This window comes from Protopterus annectens, chromosome 5.part0 (genome assembly GCF_019279795.1).
Source record: "Protopterus annectens isolate FY-2018-M chromosome 5.part0, PAN1.0, whole genome shotgun sequence".
NCBI lineage: Eukaryota > Metazoa > Chordata > Ceratodontiformes > Protopteridae > Protopterus > Protopterus annectens.
In genome coordinates, this window is record NC_056735.1 from 1847981654 (window position 1) to 1848003184 (window position 21531).

Consider the following 21531-nt stretch of genomic DNA (forward strand, 5'->3'; position numbering starts at 1 on the left):
ATTCCAATGCCCTGGACCAACTCATTCTTTCCCCCACCAGAGGTAGAAACATCCTTTACCTGGTCTTTACTAACATGGGCGACCATTGCTCTACACCAGCAATCAGCTCCTCCTGGTCTGATCTGACCACAAGCTAATCACCATGGATATCCACATCCCACCCTCACCCCTCCCCCTAAAGTAAACCACTGTAAAAACTTCTGTAAGGCCAATTTTGGGCTTCTAAAAACAGAGGTGGCTAACTTCACGACACCCATGCAAATGGAAAATTAGTGCATGACTGCTGAATCATACACCAATGCACTGTATGAGCACATACACAAGTGCATGGAATGGGCCATACCAAACAGAACCAAGATGCTCTCCTCCAAAAAAAGGAAGCCAATCTGGTGGTCCCCCATCATAAACAAACTCTACAACAGAAGGAAAAAACTGCTGCAGAAAAGGGTGAATTCCCAAGACTGGAAAAACTCCCTTGTTAGCCTCAGCAAAAAACTGAGATCCCTCATCAAATCCTCTAAAGCTAGCTACGAAAACAAAATTGCTGCAGATTCTAAAGACAACCACAAGGCATTCTATAGCTATGTCAAGAATCTACATGGCAATAGTCAGATCTGCTCTGAGTTACAGCACAATGGCAATACATATACAGAACCAACTGATATTGCCAACATATTGGCTGACAGGTTCAGTGCGAACTTTACCCCCCTTTCACCCCCTAAAGGGCCTATCACAATACCTGAGGAATGCCAAGTCCTTATTATCACAGCTACACAGGTAAAAAATGCACTGTCCAAAGCCAAGAATACAGCTTCCATGGGACCTGATGATACCCCTGACTGTGTTCTACATGAATTACAAAGTGAACTGGCACCCCCACCTGAGTACCCTGTTCAATCACAGCCTCATTTCAGGCTTTGTTCCTACTGAATGGCGCACCGCTATGGTCATCCCACTCCACAAAGGGAGAGCAACTACAGACACTGGTAACTGCCGCCCCATTAGTCTGATGAGTCTGATATGTAAGGCTATGGAGCGCATCATCACTGACCTTATAAATAAGGGCATAAGGAATCTCCAAACTCTGGACTCCATGGAGTTTGGGGTTGTGAAAAGTAGATCATGCCTGCTCAACCTGATAGACGTCTTCAAGTCTGTCACCAGAGCTGTGGATGAGGGCAAGGTAGTTCACACATCCTACCTAGATCTTGCCAAGGCCTTCAACACCATCCCTCACTCATGAATCATAGATAGACCCACTAAACTAGGCATAAACCCCTATGTCATAAGATGGGTTGCCAAATGGCTCACTGATAGAACCCACACTGTGAAAGTAGCAGACTCCAAATCTGACTACAAACCAGTTACAAGTGGTGTCCCACAGGAATCGGTTCTATGTCCTCTCCTGTTTGGCATCTACTTCTCTGAAGTTCAAGCCAACACAAAGGGACTGGCTGACCAAGTTCGCAGAAGATTGCAAACTGGGAGCTATTATTGATTCTCCAACTGATGTAAACATTCTACAAAAAGGCCTCACTGACACCAATGGCTGGTGCCAGATCATGGCCTTAAGCTCAATGCCAAAAAGTGCATTGTCATTCCCTTTGGGAAAAATTCGGTTCCAGTGAACTACCACATAGGTGGTAGTCCACTAAACACCAAAGGTGTGATAAGAGACGTGGGGACACAGGTTGACAGCAACCTCTCCTTTGATAACCACATTGCCACTGTAGTCAGAAAGACTTTCTATGTGGCACATCTCATTACAAAAGGTTTCTCATTTAGGAAGAAAGAGGTCATAATCCCTCTCTACTCATTCCTCATTAGACCTATTATAGAATACAACACCCCATTTGGTATGAACCTCTCTAGACACCTACAACAACTGGAAAGGTCACAAAAATACCTCACTAAGAGGATCTTAGACCTTAGACACATGCCCTATATGGACAGACTCAAAAAACTGCAGCTATACTCTATCTCTTATCACCTACTTAGAGGCGATCTCTGCTTGACCTACAAAGCCATGTCTGACCCAGAGCTGCTAGATATGCTACACCTAAAGAAATCCCAATCCCTCTATGCCACACTGTCCAGGAAGCGAAACCTCATTACCACAATAAGTATAACATGCTGGAAGGACAGGTTCCCAACCCAGAGACTTCCCATACTCTGAAACAAACTTCCCATTCACGTCAAGCAGAGCACTTCACTGGCCCTCTTTTAAGAATAATCTTGACAAGTGGATGGGCAATAGGAAGTTCACCCCGGGATCACTTCAGTTCCCTTGGTTGAGATGGGCACTGGGAACAAACTTTGGGCAGCATGATGCCAGGGAATCTTCTTGGGCTAGGCTTATACAGGCTCTAGGGCGTTTAGCCAAGTACACATCTATGAATCTATGAACCTATATGCTCTTTCCCCACTGTAGTGCAATCTTAGAACAGGTGTATATAATTAGCATGAGGTGTGGGGTACAGAGGTCTTGCCCCTCCACCCATCAAAAAAATGTGTTTTTTTATCCTTTGTGGCACAGTGGTTATTGTTTGAAGTATTACAAGGCAATCACTGATGGATTGAAAAATTGCAGTTCTGATGAAAGGTTAAGCTTCCCTATCTATCTCTCTCAATATATATAAATAGATAGATATATAGATAGACAGAGAGATAGATAGATAGATAGATAGATAGATAGATAGATAGATAGATAGATAGATAGCTATCGTTAGATAGATATAGATATAGTGATATACCCCACCCGCGCGCGCACACACACACACACACACACACACACATACATATATATATATATATATATATATATATATATATATATATAAATATATAGATGGAGCTGTTATTTTAGTCAGCTGTCGTTACCCCTGAGTGTGTCTCCAGGCATTTCTGCAGTTATCTCCTACTGCACCTCTAGGTGAAAAATATTGCCTGGTCATATTTGCAAAAATAATTCCAAAACCATGCTACATACAGGGTATCAGAATATTTTATCTTGAAACATACATAATGTCAAACGCAATTGTATCAATATTTGACCTCTGTCAATGAGTATTTGTAGAACTGTAAGGTGATAACTTCATTTTTTTAAAGACTCAAGCCACACCCACTGGGAGTTAAAGGTGCACACTTAAAAGAGCTGTACTGGAGGGAATGAGTTATTAAGATTGACATCTGTTTTGCTGAAACACGTTCATTGACAAAACAGATGGTTGACAGTTGGGTGTCACTGCTACATTACCAAGGTTGTTGAATATCCCCTTTCCCTGGTATTGTGTGATCTCGGAGTTAGACTATATAAGTAGCAGGTATTGTGGGTGCACATCCCCCAACACTGGGAAAGCAAGGTTGCTTTTCCCATGAAAAAAAAAAATGTTTAAATTCTGTGTGCTGAGGTTGTATCTCAGAGCATGTGTGTTGCATTGTCAGCATTCATTTTTCGATTATTTTCTGTCAGTGTTAAGCATGTTGACATCTGGGTGCTTTTTTATTAAGTACACCTACACACACACACACACACACACACACACACACACACACACACACACACACACACACACACAAGCACACATCAATTTTTCTCTGTATATACATCCAAACAAAGGAATCACTGCTGGTGCACCCTTAGAAACCACACTAACAGTGAATTCTTATAGCAAAAGTAAAGCGATTTTCAGGCCAAACAATGTGGAGCACAACTTGGCAAGTAGATTTTGCATGAAACTTGGGTTTGAGGAAATGTAGGGAAGTTGGCTTTGAATTTGATTTATACTTTAGTGATGCTGTTAAACATTAAGTCCCGTTTTCAAAGTTCACTGAATCTGGAACAATTTAGTTTTGTTTTCAGCTGGTAAAGATAACTTTAGAGTCATTAATTGATCTAAGAATTAATTCCCTTCCTAACCCTACATCATGAAACCATTCTTGGTTTCCTATAAAAACATTCTGCAGGGATTTGTGAAAGTCATATCTACTCAACTGTTTAGAATCTAGAAGCAACAGTAATGTAGAACTTAATTTCATTCTCAGCATTTGTGAAAGAAAAAAATGACTCATTACAGATTACTATCCGATGAGGGAGTTGTATAGTTTATTATTCTTATTAATGTATTTCTCCTTCTTCTTCTTCTTCTTCTTCTTTTGGCTTTTCCTGGTATTTCTCCTAATAAATCTAAATTAGAATCTTTCTTTGTTGGCTTTTACCAAAAAAGGCCTTCTTTCTCACATTACACTGTCTCAGATGTGTTATTTTTTATTTGTTGGTATTCTATAACATTAGACAAAAGCTACTCTAATTATATTATTCCATACTTTAGAGCAAGGCCATGCCGATTCTATTAATCAAAAGAAAAGTGTGTACCTCTGATTGCATTTCTGAATGATATGGGAAAACATAGTCAATATTCTATAACTGCTGAATGATATAGCTACTAGTTGTTGTTTTGCTGAAATTGCTTGACAGTGTATGCGCATGCCTAATTAAAATGTTAGGAAGTCACAAAAACTGACTGCAATAATACCAGAATTGTAAATGCTACCAGATCTCATAGCACTATTGACATTCTCTGAAATGATGTAGCTTCCTAATTTTCACAATATTTTAAATATACTTACATAAGTATAGGATTAAAACTCGTTCTTTTCTTTTCCTTTATGAGCCGTACATCATTGTATTTATGAATGCATGCTTATTTTTCTTATACTTTAAGGCATCTAAGTGACTTAACTATTATTACGTAGAGTAAAACATTTTCACCAGAAGATGTGAGGATCAAATTACAATATGTGTTCATTTTGTGAATTTCTGGACATTATATAATATGCAATGAAACGATATTTTAGGTCATACTAATTATCTCTTTTTGAAAAGGCAGTTTAGAAAAGATAAGATCTGCACTGCATGCAACAAAGTCCAGAAGATATCCACAAAAAAGGTTGGAAGGGTGGCCTAATGGTTAAGGTGTTTGCCTTACAAACACAAGGTGCGGGGTTTGCGTCTCACAAGGGATAATTGGCTAGGCTTAAAATGGCTCGCAAGGGCAGTTAGCTTAGTACTAATCTATGAACCTATGAGCCTATAAAAACCGCCAAGTCCTACACTGCTTAAATAAAATATCATCACCAAAATAAAACAAAACAGTGTGGTCACCATACAAAGCAGCGTAAACAGACTTTAATAAAACTTAAATAAAAACACAGAGATGAGCACTTTCAGTAACAAACTTCATCAGATCTAAACGTATATGACAGACTTGCAATTTAAATAGAACAAAAGCCATTTCAGCCGACATCCCTTCAAAATAGATTTCAAGGGTGCGTGACCATTTAAGCCCACTGGCTTATCAGCTTGCAGCTCAACAATCCACCATGTTTCTGCTACTTCAGTTTGATTTACTAAATTTCCTCCTCTTATATTAAAAACAAGTTTCTGTAAAACCACAAATACAAAATTATGAGAAGGGTATTCATGGACATATTTTGCTAGGGCATTATTTAAATTCTCACATTGTATACCCCTAGCATGCTGTAATATCCTTTCCTTAAAGAAATGTATTGGTTTTACCTACATAAAAACACATACACTGATTGCAGATAGCAATATAGATCAAATTATTGGTATTACAATCTGCATACAAACATAAAACATATTTAATATGAATAACAGGATGTATAAAAACATTATTCCTATTTATCAAGCCACATACTTTACAATGTCCCCAGGGAAATGTACCACTTCATTGTCCTAGGCAAGATGTCACTCGTGTATTATTATTACAAAGCCTTTGTTTCAAGTTCTTACTATTTTTAAACAAAAAAAAATGTGGTTATTCTCCAATTATTTCCTTAACTTGCCCATCTATTGTTAACAATTTCCAATTGTTTCTAATAACTTGACATACTTCATTTATATCACTAGTATATGTTAAAGTAACTTTAGTATATTTATTTCTATTTTTATCTTTATTTTTAGCCAAGGAAACATCTTTATTCCAGCCCTTATAATAATTATAAAAATATGGGGCACCTTTTGTAGATCTTAATTCACTGTTAGTTTCTTTTAGTCTAATAATTTCTATGTTACTCTATCCTCTATCTAAAAGTTGCTGTGCAAGTAAATCAGAAGCCTGTGAAAATTCAGCATCCGATGTGCAAACCCTGGATGTTCTTATCAATTGCCCATTCATGATATTATGATAAATATACTTTGTATGCATACTAGTTCTATGCAAAAGTTTATTCTTCCAACAGGGTTATTTTATATAACTTGATTGCTAATTTGGTATCACTATCATAATATAAATGCACATCTAAATAATTAATCCGTTCATATGATGCTTCCAGAGTAAACCTAAGAAAAGTTGTAGTCTCTTCTTAATAAGCAAGAAATCCCATAAGTTGATCTTTTGTAATACTCCATAACATAAATTTGTCGTCAACAAATCTTTTATAATAAGCAATATATTCATGAAACTGATGAACAGGAGAAAGAACAAAGTGCTCCTCCCGGTATGCCAACACTAGGTTGGCATAACTGTTGGCATGGTGGGTGCCCATAGCTACCCCTATTTATGCCAAATATCTAATTTTTGTATGTAAAAATATTATTTTCTAAGATGTTTTCCAATAGAATACAAATATGTAATATAGTATCTGCAGTAAAATCATTTTACTTCGGTAAGTATGCTCTAACATTATCTAAACCATATTTATTTGGTATAGTTGTAAATAAATTTTTGACATCTAAAGTACAAAGTAAGGAATGAATGAAGGTTATTCGTATTAAAGCTAATAAAGTTAAATAAAGTCTCTAAAAAATGCCGTGTATCTTTCAAAACAGCCGTAGCTGTTTTCAATACTACTTTTAACTGTTGCTCTACATATAAATATGCTGCTTCGGTTACCCAGCCATCACCAGCTACAATCGGCCTTAATGGTGGATCCTGCAAGTTTTTATGTACTTTTGGTAGACCTTTTATAATGGCAACCTAAGCGGTTGTTGAACATTCAAAAAATCTTATAACTCTTTAGAAATCATTCTAGACGTAAGTATGTCATAAAAAATGTTATTCACATTAGAAATCATTTTATTAACTGTTATCTTGTCTATTACTTCATAAGTATTATCTTGCCTTAATAAATTACACATTCTATTATCATAATATTTTAAGTCAGTTAACACAATGCTGCCACCCTTGTCCGCAGGTCTAATAATTAATTCATCATTAGTCTCAAGTTCTTTTAAAGCCAATAATGCCTCCTTACTAAGATTATAAAAATGTTGCTTATGTGGAGCTTTCAACTTATGTGCCAACTCGATCTCACATACTCTTAAAAAGGTGTCTAACGTAGAATTCAGTTGTGGTGTAAAAGTACTGGGCTTCTTTAATGAAGCAGAATTGTAACCACTGTCTACACCATAGGTGGTTTTCAACACACATTTCTAGCAAACAGTTTCAAAAGTCCAGAAGATTTAGGACTTTTGCTTGGAAGACGTTATGTAGTATTTTATATCCCAAGCAGTCTTCATTTTTTTTTCTCAAGTAAATAGCAAATGCTGGAGGTGTGATGGAAAAGTGGAAGGTAACTGTAAACATGCATTTTATGGAATGATGTTGGCAGATTTTAAAAATATCTCTTTAGAGTGCTTTGTCAGAAATTTTGAGGGAACAATTTGTCCTGGAGTAGGAGTAAAGTTTAAATGAAGGAATTGAGCAATTTATGTAATGTTGGAGTGAATAATTGTTAAAAAAACAAAACATATGAGTACTGCATAAAAATACTACTCTGGTTTGTTTTCTGATCTACTAATGTATGTGTACCTGTGTCCCTGTCTAAAATGAGATTTAATGAATATGTTAAAAAAAGAGCAATGTGGAATTACTGAATCAGGTTTCTATAACATATTTAATCAGGCATGTCATAATTAAAGATAAAAAGATAACAATAATATTACAAGAAAAGTAATCAAAAAGTACATTCTTGTCTTTTTTTCCATTTGTGCCACTGATGTGCATTTTATACACACTTATTTCCTCATACATGGAGAAGGCATGTGCAGTGACGCACCTTAGGTCAGGACTTTCTGTGTTAAGCACTTCTTTGACATTCCAGAATGCTATGATTGCAGTGACAAATCAGCCTGTTCCTCTGTGCAGGCATTTATTTTCCAGTTTTAATCATTTGTTAACCAGGTGCATGGACCGATCCTTGCTGACTTTTTCCAACCACTGTATGGGCTACTTAAGCAAGGGCAAATCCTATGTACATGGACAGGATTTTAGCAGCAAAATTAACTAAACAAAACTCCACTGCGATGAAGACAGTGCACAAAGTAGAAACCCATGCAGACACAGGGAGACCTTGCAAACTTCAGACAATGAGTAATCAGAGATCAGGATCACATGCCACATTCTAGAACTATGAAGCCCACTCTTATTTCCAAGGACTTGCTTCCTTCACCTTCTTAGTGGCTTACCCAGTTCTGCCATGTTTCTAATGTCTACCAGGGGTGCTGATGCTACTGATCAGGGTTCTACATACCCTGGAAGACCATGTGTACATTCTCACTTTCACTTCATTCATCAGGTCTCTGGCACTAGATCCACTGTCAGAACATGGGTCTCCAGATTCAAAAGCAAACACTTTGCTTCCTGTGTCTTTAGACATGCCCTAAAATGAATTGTCTTCTTCTGTATGAACTATGTTCAAGGAAGAGGTGTACAATATCACTGTACAACATGTGAGGGAAGAGAAAAATAATACTCTTTCAAAGGAATCTTTTACTTCTTGTCTTAAATCTTTCCAAAAAGAAAAAGCCAGCAACTGTGAGCTGTAAAAATTAATTTAATATATTGAAAAGAACCACATAACAGACCGGTTTCGGCTAAGGTATGTTACCAGCCGTGCATTTGCCTCCGTGCAGGGAAAGCCTTTTTTGTGTTAAATCTTTCCAGCCATAACTCTCAACTGTCTAGATTTTTGCAGAATATTCAGATTTTTGCATCATATTTTTAGTCTGTTCCTCATAAAATCAATGATTTTCTGGCAAATCGCTGAGGATTGAAGTCATTAAATAATGGCATACATTTGAGTTTCAGATTTCATAATCCTTCTGAAAAATCTTTCTAATGCAAATTCTGTTATTCTATAATTTTCTAATTTTTTAAGAGCAATATTGAAAATCTGCCCCTATTTTTTGCCTTTGTTCCCCCACTATTTTACTCTTTGTCCAGATTTCTTGCTCCAGGAGGTTGAGAGCTATGTATTCCATCTGGGGTTGGATTGAAGCACTGGGAGGTAATTAACTTTATATATTATCTATAAGAAGAGCTGTGATATTTTACTTGTATGTAATATTTTTTTCAAGAAGTGCCTGTGTGTGTTTCCATGTGGTTCATACTTTGATCTTTTATTGATTTATCTGTGTTTTCAATTAATTTGCAGAGTAAAACATCAGAGGCTCTTGCCAAACTAATATCCCTCCAGGCTACAGATGCAACAGTGATGACTCTTGGACCAGACCACTCAGTAATTAGGTATGTGTGCTTAATTGGTGGGTCAACACCTTTTATTTTCAAAGATACTGTAGTTATGATTAGAAGAAATGCCATAGATGTGGATATTTTAACATGGTCATTGCATTTACATTACTAAAAAGATACTGTTCTGGCACCCATTTATTTGCCATAGATGTGGATATTTTAACATGGTCATTGCATTTACATTAATAAAAAAGTACTGTTCTGGCACACATTTATTTGCCATAGATGTGGATATTTTAACATGGTCATTGCATTTACATTACTAAAAAGGTACTTTTCTGGCACCCATTTATTTGCCATAGATGTGGATATTTTAACATGGTCATTGCATTTACATTACTAAAAAGGTACTGTTCTGGCACCCATTTATTTGCCATAGATGTGGATATTTTAACATGGTCATTGCGTTTACATTACTAAAAGGTCCTGTTCTGGCACCCATTTATTTGCCGTAGATGTGGATATTTTAACATGGTCATTGCATTTACATTACTAAAAAGGTACTGTTCTGGCACCCATTTATTTGCCATAGATGTGGATATTTTAACATGGTCATTGCTTACATTACTAAAAAGGTACTGTTCTGGCACCCATTTATTTGCCATAGATGTGGATATTTTAACATGGTCATTGCATTTACATTACTAAAAAGGTACTGTTCTGGCACCCATTTATTTGCCATAGATGTGGATATTTTAACATGGTCATTGCGTTTACATTACTAAAAAGGTACTGTTCTGGCACCCATTTATTTGCCATAGACGTGGATATTTTAACATGGTCATTGCATTTACATTACTAAAAAGGTAAAAAGGTACTGTTCTGGCACCCATTTATTTGCCATAGATGTGGATATTTTAACATGGTCATTGTGTTTACATTACTAAAAAGGTACTTTTCTGGCACCCATTTATTTGCCATAGATGTGGATATTTTAACATGGTCATTGCATTCACATTACTAAAAGGTACTCTTCTGGCACCCATTTATTTGCCATAGATGTGAATATTTTAACATGGTCATTGCATTTACATTACTAAAAAGGTACTGTTCTGGCACCCATTTATTTGCCATAGATGTGGATATTTTAACATGGTCATTGCTTTTACATTACTAAAAGGTACTGTTCTGGCACCCATTTATTTGCCATAGATGTGGATATTTTAACATGGTCATTGCGTTTACATTACTAAACGGTACTGTTCTGGCACCCATTTATTTGCCATAGATGTGGATATTTTAACATGGTCATTGCGTTTACATTACTAAAAAGGTACTGTTCTGGCACCCATTTATTTGCCATAGATGTGGATATTTTAACATGGTCATTGCATTTACATTACTAAAAAGGTACTGTTCTGGTACCCATTTATTTGCCATAGATGTGGATATTTTAACATGGTCATTGCGTTTACATTACTAAAAAGGTACTGTAATGGCACCCATTTATTTGCCATAGATGTGGATATTTTAACATGGTCATTGCATTTACATTACTAAAAAGGTAAAAAGGTACTGTTTTGGCACCCATTTATTTGCCATAGATGTGGATATTTTAACATGGTCATTGCGTTTACATTACTAAAGGTACTGTTCTGGCACCCATTTATTTGCCATAGATGTGGATATTTTAACATGGTCATTGCGTTTACATTACTAAAAAGGTACTGTTCTGGCACCCATTTATTTGCCATAGATGTGGATATTTTAACATGGTCATTGCGTTTACATTACTAAAAAGGTACTGTTCTGGCACCCATTTATTTGCCATAGACGTGGATATTTTAACATGGTCATTGCATTTACATTACTAAAAAGGTAAAAAGGTACTGTTCTGGCACCCATTTATTTGCCATAGATGTGGATATTTTAACATGGTCATTGTGTTTACATTACTAAAAAGGTACTTTTCTGGCACCCATTTATTTGCCATAGATGTGGATATTTTAACATGGTCATTGCATTCACATTACTAAAAAGGTACTCTTCTGGCACCCATTTATTTGCCATAGATGTGAATATTTTAACATGGTCATTGCATTTACATTACTAAAAAGGTACTGTTCTGGCACCCATTTATTTGCCATAGATGTGGATATTTTAACATGGTCATTGCTTTTACATTACTAAAAAGGTACTGTTCTGGCACCCATTTATTTGCCATAGATGTGGATATTTTAACATGGTCATTGCGTTTACATTACTAAAAAGGTTCTGTTCTGGCACCCATTTATTTGCCATAGATGTGGATATTTTAACATGGTCATTGCGTTTACATTACTAAAAAGGTACTGTTCTGGCACCCATTTATTTGCCATAGATGTGGATATTTTAACATGGTCATTGCATTTACATTACTAAAAAGGTACTGTTCTGGTACCCATTTATTTGCCATAGATGTGGATATTTTAACATGGTCATTGCGTTTACATTACTAAAAAGGTACTGTAATGGCACCCATTTATTTGCCATAGATGTGGATATTTTAACATGGTCATTGCATTTACATTACTAAAAAGGTAAAAAGGTACTGTTTTGGCACCCATTTATTTGCCATAGATGTGGATATTTTAACATGGTCATTGTGTTTACATTACTAAAAAGGTACTGTTCTGGCACCCATTTATTTGCCATAGATGTGGATATTTTAACATGGTCATTGCGTTTACATTACTAAAAAGGTACTGTTCTGGCACCCATTTATTTGCCATAGATGTGGATATTTTAACATGGTCATTGCGTTTACATTACTAAAAAGGTACTCTTCTGGCACCCATTTATTTGCCATAGATGTGGATATTTTAACATGGTCATTGCATTTACATTATTAAAAAGGTACTGCTCTGGCACTCATTTATTTGCCATAGATGTGGATATTTTAACATGGTCATTGCGTTTACATTACTAAAAGGTACTGTTCTGGCACCCATTTATTTGCCATAGATGTGAATATTTTAACATGGTCATTTTTACATTACTAAAAAGGTACTGTTCTGGCACCCATTTATTTGCCATAGATGTGGATATTTTAACATGGTCATTGCGTTTACATTACTAAAAAGATACTGTTCTGGCACCCATTTATTTGCCATAGATGTGGATATTTTAACATGGTCATTGCATTTACATTAATAAAAAAGTACTGTTCTGGCACCCATTTATTTGCCATAGATGTGGATATTTTAACATGGTCATTGCATTTACATTACTAAAAAGGTACTTTTCTGGCACCCATTTATTTGCCATAGATGTGGATATTTTAACATGGTCATTGCATTTACATTACTAAAAAGGTACTGTTCTGGCACCCATTTATTTGCCATAGATGTGGATATTTTAACATGGTCATTGCGTTTACATTACTAAAAGGTCCTGTTCTGGCACCCATTTATTTGCCGTAGATGTGGATATTTTAACATGGTCATTGCATTTACATTACTAAAAAGGTACTGTTCTGGCACCCATTTATTTGCCATAGATGTGGATATTTTAACATGGTCATTGCGTTTACATTACTAAAAAGGTACTGTTCTGGCACCCATTTATTTGCCATAGATGTGGATATTTTAACATGGTCATTGCATTTACATTACTAAAAAGGTACTGTTCTGGCACCCATTTATTTGCCATAGATGTGGATATTTTAACATGGTCATTGCATTTACATTACTAAAAAGGTACTGTTCTGGCACCCATTTATTTGCCATAGACGTGGATATTTTAACATGGTCATTGCATTTACATTACTAAAAAGGTAAAAAGGTACTGTTCTGGCACCCATTTATTTGCCATAGATGTGGATATTTTAACATGGTCATTGTGTTTACATTACTAAAAAGGTACTCTTCTGGCACCCATTTATTTGCCATAGATGTGGATATTTTAACATCGTCATTGCATTCACATTACTAAAAAGGTACTCTTCTGGCACCCATTTATTTGCCATAGATGTGAATATTTTAACATGGTCATTGCATTTACATTACTAAAAAGGTACTGTTCTGGCACCCATTTATTTGCCATAGATGTGGATATTTTAACATGGTCATTGCTTTTACATTACTAAAAAGGTACTGTTCTGGCACCCATTTATTTGCCATAGATGTGGATATTTTAACATGGTCATTGCGTTTACATTACTAAAAAGGTTCTGTTCTGGCACCCATTTATTTGCCATAGATGTGGATATTTTAACATGGTCATTGCGTTTACATTACTAAAAAGGTACTGTTCTGGCACCCATTTATTTGCCATAGATGTGGATATTTTAACATGGTCATTGCATTTACATTACTAAAAAGGTACTGTTCTGGTACCCATTTATTTGCCATAGATGTGGATATTTTAACATGGTCATTGCGTTTACATTACTAAAAAGGTACTGTAATGGCACCCATTTATTTGCCATAGATGTGGATATTTTAACATGGTCATTGCATTTACATTACTAAAAAGGTAAAAAGGTACTGTTCTGGCACCCATTTATTTGCCATAGATGTGGATATTTTAACATGGTCATTGCGTTTACATTACTAAAAAGGTACTGTTCTGGCACCCATTTATTTGCCATAGATGTGGATATTTTAACATGGTCATTGCGTTTACATTACTAAAAAGGTACTGTTCTGGCTCCCATTTATTTGCCATAGATGTGGATATTTTAACATGGTCATTGCGTTTACATTACTAAAAAGGTACTCTTCTGGCACCCATTTATTTGCCATAGATGTGGATCTTTTAACATGGTCATTGCATTTACATTATTAAAAAGGTACTGCTCTGGCACTCATTTATTTGCCATAGATGTGGATATTTTAACATGGTCATTGCGTTTACATTACTAAAAAGGTACTGTTCTGGCACCCATTTATTTGCCATAGATGTGAATATTTTAACATGGTCATTGCGTTTACATTACTAAAAAGGTACTGTTCTGGCACCCATTTATTTGCCATAGATGTGGATATTTTAACATGGTCATTGTGTTTACATTACTAAAAAGATACTGTTCTGGCACCCATTTATTTGCCATAGATGTGGATATTTTAACATGGTCATTGCATTTACATTAATAAAAAAGTACTGTTCTGGCACACATTTATTTGCCATAGATGTGGATATTTTAACATGGTCATTGCATTTACATTACTAAAAAGGTACTTTTCTGGCACCCATTTATTTGCCATAGATGTGGATATTTTAACATGGTCATTGCATTTACATTACTAAAAAGGTACTGTTCTGGCACCTATTTATTTGCCATAGATGTGGATATTTTAACATGGTCATTGCGTTTACATTACTAAAAAGGTACTGTTCTGGCACCCATTTATTTGCCATAGATGTGGATATTTTAACATGGTCATTGCATTTACATTACTAAAAAGGTACTGTTCTGGCACCCATTTATTTGCCATAGATGTGGATATTTTAACATGGTCATTGCGTTTACATTACTAAAAAGGTACTGTTCTGGCACCCATTTATTTGCCATAGATGTGGATATTTTAACATGGTCATTGCATTTACATTACTAAAAAGGTAAAAAGGTACTGTTCTGGCACCCATTTATTTGCCATAGATGTGGATATTTTAACATGGTCATTGTGTTTACATTACTAAAAAGGTAAAAAGGTACTGTTCTGGCACCCATTTATTTGCCATAGATGTGGATATTTTAACATGGTCATTGTGTTTACATTACTAAAAAGGTAAAAAGGTACTGTTCTGGCACCCATTTATTTGCCATAGATGTGGATATTTTAACATGGTCATTGTGTTTACATTACTAAAAAGGTACTCTTCTGGCACCCATTTATTTGCCATAGATGTGGATATTTTAACATGGTCATTGCGTTCACATTACTAAAAAGGTACTCTTCTGGCACCCATTTATTTGCCATAGATGTGAATATTTTAACATGGTCATTGCATTTACATTACTAAAAAGGTACTGTTCTGGCACCCATTTATTTGCCATAGATGTGGATATTTTAACATGGTCATTGCTTTTACATTACTAAAAAGGTACTGTTCTGGCACCCATTTATTTGCCATAGATGTGGATATTTTAACATGGTCATTGCGTTTACATTACTAAAAAGGTTCTGTTCTGGCACCCATTTATTTGCCATAGATGTGGATATTTTAACATGGTCATTGCGTTTACATTACTAAAAAGGTACTGTTCTGGCACCCATTTATTTGCCATAGATGTGGATATTTTAACATGGTCATTGCATTTACATTACTAAAAAGGTACTGTTCTGGTACCCATTTATTTGCCATAGATGTGGATATTTTAACATGGTCATTGCGTTTACATTACTAAAAAGGTACTGTAATGGCACCCATTTATTTGCCATAGATGTGGATATTTTAACATGGTCATTGCATTTACATTACTAAAAAGGTAAAAAGGTACTGTTCTGGCACCCATTTATTTGCCATAGATGTGGATATTTTAACATGGTCATTGCGTTTACATTACTAAAAAGGTACTGTTCTGGCACCCATTTATTTGCCATAGATGTGGATATTTTAACATGGTCATTGCGTTTACATTACTAAAAAGGTACTGTTCTGGCACCCATTTATTTGCCATAGATGTGGATATTTTAACATGGTCATTGCGTTTACATTACTAAAAAGGTACTCTTCTGGCACCCATTTATTTACCATAGATGTGGATATTTTAACATGGTCATTGCATTTACATTATTAAAAAGGTACTGCTCTGGCACTCATTTATTTGCCATAGATGTGGATATTTTAACATGGTCATTGCGTTTACATTACTAAAAAGGTACTGTTCTGGCACCCATTTATTTGCCATAGATGTGAATATTTTAACATGGTCATTGCATTTACATTACTAAAAAGGTACTGTTCTGGCACCCATTTATTTGCCATAGATGTGAATATTTTAACATGGTCATTGCGTTTACATTACTAAAAAGGTACTGTTCTGGCACCCATTTATTTGCCATAGATGTGGATATTTTAACATGGTCATTGCGTTTACATTACTAAAAATGTACTGTTCTGGCACCCATTTATTTGCCATAGATGTGGATATTTTAACATGGTCATTGCATTTACATTACTAAAAAGGTACTGTTCTGGCACCCATTTATTTCATTTTATTATACCAAGTAGATAAAGTTGGTTGATACTTTACAGCCATGACCCAAGCACAAAGCTGCCTGGTGTCACTCTCTGTCATGGTGATTACACTTATTAAATGATTTGAACTACACTACAGTACATCATTACACATGTGTAGACTGACTTTCAATTTCAGTGACCATTTATGTTTCTCCAACATATTCAGTGAAGAAAATCAGATCCCATTTTTTTAAATCTTTGGTCTTTCTGCAACAGAAAGCAGTAGACTGCTCATGTAATGCAGCATATATCTTGTCATTTTTTTCATTTACAAATACAATACAAAACTAGTTAATTATTTTAGATGTTGTATTATCTTACATCAATGTATGAAAAACAAAAGGATGGTTCATTGCTTATGGTCTTAGCAGTGGATTTTAGGTATCTTGTTTCTGCGATACAGATCTTCAGTAATACTTCTGATGTTTATACAGTCCTAACAATATCTCCATTCATTCCTTCAGAATCAAGGACTGGAAACTGGGCTGCATTTCCTTTGCATGCAGATCAAAACAATCAGTTTCTGTGATAAATAAAATAGTAAATTATTCTGGTATATACCTCAGTACCTTAAGTAAAGAAACCTTTCCATTTAATTTACTTTTTACACACTATTACCAAGTAATTCTTCGTTTAGTATTAAAACAGTATAAATTGTCAGCTCATCCCATTACCCACCAAATAACAGTGATGCTGGACATGTCCAAAAATGCTTCATTTCTCTACACTTGTGGGTGCTCATTTCAGCTGTGGATGACCCTTAAATAAATTATAAATAGCCTTCTACAAAAATCTGTGACTACAGTTTTTCTATTTGTAGTGAATTATAAATAATAATAGATAAAGCCCCTTACTAAACACCAATTGTATTGTTCCCAGTCACATTATTCCACAGCATTGGGGGTGTTCATTACTTCCATTGCAAGAAACAGACCATAATGAATCCACTGGTACCTTGTCCCTGATACAAAGACAAATGTCATGTTCGGGATAGTTGTTGATTACTTGCAGAACAGCAAAACAAATGAGAACATACAAATTATATACATTTTATTTATTATTATTTATTTTACATTTGTTGACCGGGAAATTCTGACTGGACACATGTCCATTTTCAGCGGAGGACCGGGGAGTAAAGCTCCAGTTACATAACAGGTACATAAACATATATGAACAAGTTAATACAAATGGTGAAATACACATACAAAAACAGGTTTCAATCATAGGTAAATATGGCCAGTTAGCAAGGCTCATAGTTAGATATTTGTCAGATAATAAACTCATCTTGCAGTATAATACATTCTGTGCACACTCAATACATGCAGTATATTGCAGCCTTACACAGCTAGGATATAACAGTAGTTAGCAGGTTTGTATGTGGTTTTATAATGTTTTCTTAACTTATTAAAGCAGGCAGTTAAATGTGAGAAACTAGAGTTTAGAATATCCATGAGTTAATATATTTCATACTTATAAAATCAGATAGTTACATGTTAGAAGCTAGACTTAACATTGCCAATGACTGTAGATATTTCTAGTATACATGTATATTATAACCAATTTCCAAATATTTTACTAATTTGTTGTACATCTCAGTTAACATTCACACATCTAACTTTTTATTATGAAACATAAAACCATATTTATGTCATATAGTAACTTGTTAACATTGTTAGTGTCATTTCTTATTCTATGTTTCATCCTCCTGCTACATTCCATTTACCCCAGTATTATGCATCATTAATCTGCTGACCTTATAGTCAGCTGATTAAATTTAAATTAATAATTTTTTTAGCCTTCTTGTTTAACCTAAGCCTAGCTATAAGCTATGTTCGCATATCATGGCACACTGCTATGGTGATGTCTTTCCATATGAACCCTGGAAATGACTGACCAGTAAGCCTCACGAGTCCTGATCTATAAAGCTTTGGAGCATATCATAACCATTCTTGTTAATTATGATATCAAGAATCTCATTAGCCTTAACCCACAACAGTTTGGCCTCGTCAAGAAAAGTTCATGGCAGTGAAATCTTGTTAACTTCCTTGAAAGAGTCATGCAAGCTGTTAGCAGTGGTCACAACATTCATATACATTATGCTGAGTTGGACAAAGCATTTTATACCATACCTCATTCCAGAATTGTAAGGAAACTATCAGCCTTAATCATAGCTAGATAGCCAGTTGGCTGAAAGACAGACCCCACATAACTCATGTAGCAAATGCTTCTTCAAATAGTGTTAATTAGTGGAGTCGCCAGGGGTCTGTACCAGGTCCTGTCCTGTTCAGCATCTACTCATCTGATCTCAAAACTGATAACCAGGAGATCTGGTTAACCAAATCTGAGACAACAACAAACTGGGTAAAACTGTCAATAACCTCTTAGTATCTGTGCCCTTCAGAAAGAGCTTACAATAAGGTTGTCAATAGTACATACACTGCACCCATCATACCCAATTCAAAGCAGATTCATAGACCCACATATGCTGAAGCACTGAAATGTAACCTTCCTAAACCCCAGAAACCTCAGTGACAAAGTACACATAACAAATACCCTCAGCCGCCCTGAATGCAGTCTTTCAAAACAACACCCACATCAACACATACAGCCACATCTCCTCTAGCCTCTACTTCTAAGCACAAAAGGTAAGCCACCACACACTCCAACATTCTGGTCATTGGAGTCTCAAGTTGTGAGACACAGTGATCTCCATCTTACCAGGATGAGTAAGGAGAAAGTCACAGTCACTTACTTATCAGGGGCAGAATCCACCACATTACGCATGCACTCAGGTCATTTGACCACATGTACCAGTATGACTTAGTCATAGTCCATGTAGGTGTAAATAACCTGAGACATACCCCCCTAGACTATACGAAGAGAGACATCATGGAACTCTAGGAATAATTGCCCCAGGCTGGTATGAGCCTAGCAGTGAGCAGTATTTTACCTTCTCCAAGGATGATACCACAATATGAACAAAAGATGACTGACTTTAATAACTGGCTTTGTTTCTGGTGTCATTCTAAGGGGGTGCAATATTTGTCAGCATGGAAGGAGATGGTCAACAAATCACACTGCTTTATCAGGGATGGTCTGCACCTCTCCCCTCTAGGCTCCTGAATGTTAGCTAAAACATTGTCATAACCGATAGAGCCTTTGTTAGGCAATGCCAAACTGAAAGTACTTCTGACACAGCAAATCAAAACCAAGAAAATCTAAACGTTTTACTGCTCAATGTTAGGAATCTAAGCAAAAAACCTCACTCTCTAGAAGCTTACTTTACTCTTGAGAATGGTTTAAAGTTGCGGCAAGCACACTGTCAGTGCATGGCTTTAATGCCTTCCACAGATTTGGACCAGCTACTACACAGGCAGGGACTAAAGGTGGAGGTGTCTCAATTTACTTCAGAAATAAATGTACCTCTAGGCTGGTCGAACAGGACAAAGCTCTTGAGCTTCTCTATGTTCAAATCAGCATAGGCACACTCCAATTCCTCTTCCTTGCAAGCAATAGGTCCCCCTCTATGACCCAGGAAATCCATACCATGTATTTAAACTTATTGCGAACACACACCATCCAAACTAATACCATATTCATGGGCAACTTTAATTATCCAACTTAAACACCAAAAAATGATATACTTGGTAATAACCAAAAAACATTGAAATAAACCACGGACTGAAATAAAATCAATCCAAATAGGAGAAACCAATGAGACATTTTAAGTATACTAACTTTATTTCTCTGCTTTTTATCCAACAGGACTTCTGCAGAACAACAACATAACATGCAAAAAAGACCAGCTTAAATATACTTCAATTCAAATATAATCGATAGTTGAATAACAAGCTATAAAAAAAACTATTAATTGCTATTAACATATACAATCAATTAAAAACTAAAAAACATTTTAAAAACATTTTTAATCAATGTGTAACCACTTCTTTTGTAACATCTGGTTTGACTGTTTGTCTATGATCTCTTAAAAAACATTTTATGTTGGGATGACCACTCATGCCCTACATAAGAGAATAAAAGAACATGTCCATGCTATTAAGAACAAAGACATTGACAATGCCCTCTTTAGGCATAGTGCGTCCTGTGAGTACTATAAAGAGTTTTTGTTTTATGTGCTTGAACAAGTTCCTATGGACATGAGGGCTGGGGAATATAAAAATGATTTGGGAAAAAAGGGAGACCTCATGGCAAATTAAGTTGATTGCTGATGAATATCCATGATTAAATGGTACAATAAACATAAAATGTTTTTAAGAAATCGTAGATGAACAGTCAAACCAGATGTTACAAAAGGAGTGGTTACAGTGGTTAAAACTGTTTTTTTTAATGTTTTTATAGTTTTTAATTGATTGTATATGTTAATAGCAATTAACAGTTTTTTATTACTTTTTATAGCTTGTTATTCAATTAGTGATTATATTTGAATTGAAGTATATTTGAGCTGCTCTTTTTTGCTTGTTATGTTGTTGTTCTGAAGAAGTCCTATTGAATGAAAAGTGGAGAAATAAAGTTAGTACGCTTAAAACGTCTCATTGGTTGCTCCTATTTGGGTTGATTTTATTTCAGTCCATGTTTTTTTTTCAACGTTAATTACCCCACTATTAAGTGGGAATCATATACAACATCAAATGTACAGGCACAGAGATTCCTGGATTTTGTAAACACAAACTCCCTGGACCAGATTGGCAATACACCAACCAAGGGTGCAACCATACTGGATCTGGTCCTCGGTAATATGGAAGAGTGCTGCACACCCCTTAGTGTAATGTCTTCTCTAGTAAGGTCA

At 35.6% G+C, this 21531-nt stretch overlaps 1 protein-coding gene across 1 annotated transcript in view; it reads left to right on the forward strand.

Moving 5' to 3' along the window:
• ATP7B (ATPase copper transporting beta) overlaps positions 1-21531 on the forward strand; it is a 649813-nt gene that overhangs the window by 329531 nt on the left and 298751 nt on the right. Inside the window, exon 9 of the mRNA XM_044071673.1 lies at positions 9460-9551. Coding sequence (XP_043927608.1) covers positions 9460-9551 — 92 coding nt within the window. The remainder of the gene's footprint in view (positions 1-9459; positions 9552-21531) is intronic.